We start from the raw sequence: 6,940 nt of genomic DNA on the forward strand, positions 1-6,940 counted from the left end.
GTGGCCCTGATGTTCTAATCCCCACAACATATCGATAGATTAATAAGCAAAACTTTTCTGTGATTAAGATCTTTGGGGTTGTTGTTTAGTGATGGGTTGATTCTGTCAGTTAGGTTTGGGTTGTTTTCATATTTTAATAGAGGGAGTTTTATTAATCATGGACATGTTTATAATTGGGCCCTTTAAAATTGTAACAGTGCACTTAAGATAAATCCTGTCAGGTGATTTTGTTTTGTGCTTTGATGAGCTACTAATCAGCTCTCTTTTTCTCATTTTTATTCTAAGCAGGCCTGCAAGATTGAATTAACAGCGCTGTAAAAAATTTTGGGAGAGCAAATATAAGGTGAGCTTTTCCAGATTACAATGGGCTGAGGAGAAGCCATCTGTGGGAACCTCGGAGTTCCTGTCTAAAAGGATTGCAGCGTGTCAATCCAGACCAAAAATGATAAACAATTGTTTTTCTTTTGTGTGAATGAGTGAATGAGTGTGACTGAACTGCGATGGACTGACGACGTGGACTAAAGGTTTGACTGACTTGACACTGAGACAATGACTGGACCAAGGTCAGGATGAATGAAGGTTGACAAACAATTAACCACGTAAGGGAGAGAAGGAGACTGGAGGTTTACATAAGTTTGGAGCTGCAGAGATTTTTGTGGGTCGCTGATGTTTGATTTAAGAAAATTTTGTTTTATTGACTGGATTTAGATTATGGTAGTAAATTATATAGTGGGGAAAATGCCAAATGCTAAAGGGGAGAAAATGCTGGACGTTATTCATGTTACTATTAACAAAAGCAGGCCACTGTAGAAGTAAATTAAATTTTATAGAGAAAAAAAACTACAACCAAAGTCATATTTATGAGTCACATAGGGGATTGCTAGACTTTTCATATAAAATGCAGTTATAAAATAACAAACACTTGTCCAAGTGACCAAGGTTTTTCCCTTTAAAGCAGTAAATTATTAAAAGAGCTGGTACTGGCATATATATATATTTTGGGTAAATCTGATAAAGTAAAATGAAAATGTACCGTTACATTAAGAGGAGCAAAATGAAATCAAAATGTGGAAATCGTGTATGAAGAACATGACTGATAACTGTTCTGTCTTAAGTTTTGTTATAACACAGTTTGCATTATAAGTGGGAAAGTTGAGTTTTAAAAATTAAGTTAATGTTAACACACAGGTGTTGTTTCTAGGCAGCTCTGAGTGGAGCCAGGACTTTAAAAGATTTAACATGAGGATTAAACTGATTTTATTCCTGAACACAGGTTTGGAGGTCCGGAGGATGTACCTGAGAGGATGATTGCTGAGGGTTTTAGAGAAATAATATGACTAACCTTTTTCTTTTAATTTTATAAGAGGTGGTGAAGTATTTTCAGTTTTAGGAGCTGGTCTTTAGCTTACTTGACACATAGGATGTGTCAAGAAGGGGGGATTTTGGGTTTAATTTGAAATAAGGGGCTTTAGGATCATTTTATGACTTTCTGGGTGTTTGATAATTTAGCTATGATAAAACTTACTCATAAGTAATTGCTTTTATGCTTAAACTTAATTGATTGAAAATGTTTGTTTTCTCTTTGAATAGAAGAAGTGGTTATAATGAGTTTCTTACATGAAGAGATGATCTATTGTGAAAGGTGACAGAGTGTAGTAAAAGGTCAATGTAAAAAATGCTTGCAGAGAAAGATAACAGGAAGTTAAGACACAGTTTGCTTGGAAACTTTGCACTTGCAGAGAAACAGTTTTTTGTACAGGATGTTCATGATCAGATAAGAGAAGAAGAGAGCTTCTTAAAAGGGTGTCAAAAGTGTCGCTTACCCAAACGAATAACATTGAAGATTATATATGTATAAATGATTTTTTTATACACACATTGCAATTGTGCTCATAGGAGTTGTCACTCGGTCAAGTGAAGGTCAAAAACGTCGTTCAGCGTGACTGACTGAACTGATATATTGTAGGGAGGACCTTCAGTGCCGATGGATAAATGCCAACACGCTTATTTCATTTCATTTCATTTATTTATTTATTTCACGCTTGGTACAACAGTTTCCACAGTTAGTTCTTTCAGACAAACCAACCACACTTTCTATCAGTAAAGCAACCATGTGTGAAAAGGAGCAGGAAGAAGAAAATATTCTTATTAAACCCCGCCCCCTATCTACAATCCAACTTATATTGCAAGTGGGCACCAAAAGTCAGGGAACAAACTAACATTAACATTTATCTCCGGTCCTAACTCAAACCAAACAACAAATTTACAATCAGAATATACCACTCCACATAGTAACAAGGAGAAAAGATAAGTAAATAAAATAAATGAGGCAAAAAAATAATGGATCCTTTTTCAATTAACTCCAATTTATACACATAATTAGGCTAATCCTTTTGATTAGAGAGTCCCGAACATGATAGGTTGAACCAAGTTTGAAGACTTCAGAGAACAATTGATGAACATAATAGGTTATGGAGGCGTAGCAGGGAAAGGTGTTTTGTTTATTTTTTTACAGGAGATTTCAGGACCACAGCGACCACAGGGGTTGGCGAGAATCCAGGAAGCCCCAGACAGAACGGAACCAACCAGAGAAAGGGGAACCCGAAAAAGAAGCACAGAGCACAGAGAACCACAGCTCCAGAAAATGTGTTGTTTAGGAGATTAAAAGAACGGGAGTAAATTTTTGAAGAGGAAACAGGTTAACTTTATAGAGGCTGTTTCCAAAGAGTGACAAAAGTAATGTAGGACCTTTTACCAGAAAAGCTGAGTATATCTGTTTTTAGTTAACAGTAGTTATTGAGGGAGTCAGTTAGTTAGGTTAACTAATAGAATTAGTTAAAAAGGGGAAACTGTTAAGAAATAAATATATATATTCTTAATGCTTATTTGCTGATTAGATTGTTTTATGAGAGGCCCAGACTTGAGTGTAAAACTAGGTCGCAGGCTGACAGGAAACTGCATGTTTTGCAGAGAATATGAGGTGCAGACATTGAGTGAAACTAAGTTCAGACGAAGGGTGACGGGTTGCCCTGGCAACAGACCTCAGAAATGGGAAGTTATTGCAAGCTGCACAGGAAGTAAGACACAAAGAAAAGAGGAACGGAGTAAAAGGAGTTGTTTGTATCAAAACTGTGTGTGACGTGCCAAGTACCAAAATAACACCTATATGAGACACATTTTTAGCTTCTAATGTTAGAGATTCTGGAACTGGCTTTGGGCTGTGCAGGGCTCTCTCTCTTCCGGAAGATGATTGAATAAAGAATTATAAATGTTGTGACCACTCCTGGGTCGGGTTCTCTCTGTTCTATCATGGGGATAAAAGAACCGGGTTTAATATTGGGCAGCGCTGGTTAGCAGAGTTTGACTGAACTCAAAAGCAATTTATTAGCTCGGTGTTTGCAACCTTGTCACATGATGATCACTAATGAGTGATGTTAATTTCTCTTTCACTGTTACCCACTAGTTTGGTCTTCTGTTGTTCTTAGTGAATGAAGTAATGAATTACATTTCTAAAGAACTCCGTTATAGAAAGTAATTAATATACTAATATACTTTGCAACATAGTTAACAGGTACCTACGCACACCTGAGGCCTTAGTGCCACACACTGACATGAATTCTTATTTTAATGAAAACACAGACTATGCTATTTGGCATATTGTAAATGGGATACTTTGTGGCATTTGCATAGTTATGACTTTTTTCTGGCAACTTGACCATGCAGCCCATCCTTCTTCAAGTGCCTCCTTATTGTGCACCTAAAAACAGCCACACCACTTTTTTTTTTATTTTTCAGAGAGTCCTGTATTTCACCTATAGTTATTTGTGGGTGTTTACTTGCATCCTGAACAATTTTTCTGTGGCTGAAATTTTAGTTGGTCTACCTAACCATGGTTTGGTTTCAACAGAACCCCTAATTTTCCACTTCTTAATCAGAGTTTGAACACTGCTGATTGGCCTTCTCAATTCCTTTGCTATTTTCTCTTATACCTTTCCTGTTTTATAGAGTTCAACTACCTTTTCCTGCAGACCCTTTGACAAATCTTTTGCTTTTCGCATGACTTAGAACCCCAAAACTATCAGTGAAAGACTGGATGAAAATGCAAGGGTCTATCAGGGGTCCAGAGTCCAGAAAGTCACTTTTTATACACACTCACTATTTACAAGCAAACAGATCACAGGTTAAGATGGTTACCTTTAATAGCCTTTCTAACCCTTTTGTGTGAAGTTGTGCCCAAGTTATCAGGGCCAATCACCAGGGTATGTAAACTTTTGATCGGGATCATTTGGGTAGTTTGTGTTGTGATTATGATTTAAAAGAATGTAAATGACAACAAATGTATTTGGGAGAAGTAGTAGCTCTTCTCTGTGCTCCTCTGTAACTTCTCACCTATCTCTAGGAGACAGCCCAGCTGCCATTTGGAGAAAACATGTTCCTGCTCTTTGTCGATGTGATCTCCTTCTTTCTGCCACTACCCAGAGCTTGTGACCATAGGCGAGGGTAGGCACATCAATGACTAAATTGACTGCTTCGCTTTCATGCACAGCTCTCTCTTCACCACAAAAGACAAAAGAAGGAACAGCACCAACATCGCTTCAGACATGGTCACACATGCTCCTGTTTTTGCAGGACTTAGCTAGCATTTGTAGTGGCTTTAACATTGTTGGATTTGGACACTTGGTGAATGGACTCCCATTCGATGTGAGAACGTAATCCATCTGTTTGCAGAGGGAAAGTGTGATTTTTTTAAATTAATTTTTTGGGGGTGCATAACATTAGCTGGCACAATGTTAGCTTGGATTTGACCTCTGAATTCAACCTTGTCATGCGATGACTTCAGAAGATCAGGGTTGAGGTAGGGCAGTATAGGATGAGATTTTATCCAGGTGCCAGTCATGCACCCTCTCTTCCTTGTGTTTTCACTTCTTTGATGAAGGAGATTTCTTCTCAGATGATAAAATATAGATATGATTCATATCTTGAATTTGAAGGTGTACACACAAATTCAAATTGGTTTCTAATGGTTCTAGGATTTCTCCTCCAGCTTTATATATGAAAATGTGATTAGGCAGAATGTCCATCTCTGGAGTACGGGTTGGCCAAGGGGAATGATTAGCTGAGTGGAAAAATATAAGTGACTGTTGAACTGGGAGTGGGGAGTGTAGATATATTTGTAGCCTCAGTATCGCTCTGCGTGGGTTGAAAAGAGTGACACAACACATGACCAGAGTGACACCTGATGATGTCCCTCATGAAAATGGCAAGTGTTTAAATCATGCTTGTTAAGCATGATGGTGTTATGGAGGTGAAAACTGTCTATATATAGCAAATGTCTATATTAGGCCCGGTGGTATGATGGAAACACTAATTCTGAAAAAAAAAAAGGTTAGTCATTGTTCTGAGTCAAAGTCAAGGTATGTGACAGTTTACTTCGGCAATGACTTTAATTTTCCGATCAGCAGCAGGATCAAGAACAAGAAAGAGTTTGGCGAAAAGCTGAAATTTTATATTTGAAAATAATTAACAGTGTACTACAGTCTGGATCAGTTTAATATGAGAGGTACACATCTTGCAGAAACCCAGCAGATAATCTGAGGCTTACTTTTATTCAACCATTTCAGATTCCAGGTGAAATATTGCAAGTTACTGACTTCGTTTCTGATGACAGCATAGGTGGTACATGAGGACAGGTCTGATGGTCTGATCTCTTAGCCCATAGACTAGAGAACTCAGGCATCTGGGTAAGATAATAAAGCACAAATAAAATACATTCTGAACCCATGAAAATATTGTCATTGTTACAGTTCTTGAAAGGGCTGCGAGCAAAGGGTTATTAATAGTAGAGGAGAGACTCAGGCACAGCTGCATCATATTCAGCAGGAGAGTGTTTCGAGCTTTACGTGCTAAAGCTTTGTTTGCAGAGGCCAACCTGGCAGCTAATATCACACCGATATAAGAAAAAATGACTGCCACACCAGCTGATACAAACACTAAACATGTGAAAGTGGTATCATATTGATCAGACCTTGTCCCGAGTAATAGAGCTATTTTAGAACAACTGTCTTTCATCTGCAGGTTTTTCAACACTTCAAATGGGAAAAAAAAGATGAGTCGAGTGAGATTATTTAGTGAACTGATAATCCAAATCACAATGATAACAGCCCCTGTGTTTCTGATGGTGATGATGGTAGGATACCTCAGTGGGTAGCACACAGCTACATATCTCTCCAGAGGCATCACCAAAAGGTTGAGAGGGGAGATCCCAGTGGTGAGATTGGCCAACAAGCTGAGACATACACATACAGGATATGGCAATTTTACTCTAAAAATAGAGAACAGGAAAAGAACCTGACTCTGTGCCAGCTGCACAGTGTCTGCAAAAAGGAGGTTATACAGAAGAATGTAACGGGGAGTGTCACGAAACACCGGCTTACTCCTCAGTGTGAACAACATGGTCCCATTAAGGAAGAGAAAAATAAAAGATGGAACTGTTGACAGAGTGGAAACAATAATTACCCTCAGTAGGTCCTGATACTGCACTTCAATAGACATGTTAGTGTAAGACTGAGATACATTTGACATTGCAGAAAATTTATGACATGTAAAACATAAATCTGTTGAAGTCAATGTAGCACAGAATCCCAATAATTGCAGTATTCATAAAGGAGAAAAAAACATTAAAATATCTCACAGAAGCCTGGTGGTTGATAAAAATCCCAGTCCCACAAGAAGATTTTACTGTTCCTTCTACCGGCAGTCAACAGGTCAGGATCTGTGTTTGCCCATTGTTGGCAGAGCTCTTCTACAGAGTTGGTCTGACATTACATACAATTTATTAGTTCTGTCCTCGCAACCTTACAGTGTCACGTGACTCTCAGTTGCAGTGTCACATGACAATGATCACTAATGAGCAATGTAAACATTCTTCTTTGTTTTTGCC

At 38.1% G+C, this 6,940-nt stretch overlaps 1 protein-coding gene across 1 annotated transcript; it reads right to left on the minus strand.

Annotated features, from left to right (window-relative positions):
• Positions 1–5,643: 5,643 nt before the first annotated feature.
• LOC146379740 (odorant receptor 131-2-like) lies at positions 5,644–6,582 on the minus strand. The gene has a single exon (XM_084941121.1). The coding sequence runs from the start codon at positions 6,580–6,582 to the stop codon at positions 5,644–5,646; it is 939 nt and encodes a 312-aa protein (XP_084797247.1).
• Between the last annotated feature and the right edge of the window lie 358 nt (positions 6,583–6,940).

Source organism: Perissodus microlepis, chromosome 10, assembly GCF_051167445.1.
Source record: "Perissodus microlepis isolate ML-2025 ecotype Zambia chromosome 10, ASM5116744v1, whole genome shotgun sequence".
In the NCBI taxonomy this organism is placed as follows: domain Eukaryota; kingdom Metazoa; phylum Chordata; class Actinopteri; order Cichliformes; family Cichlidae; genus Perissodus; species Perissodus microlepis.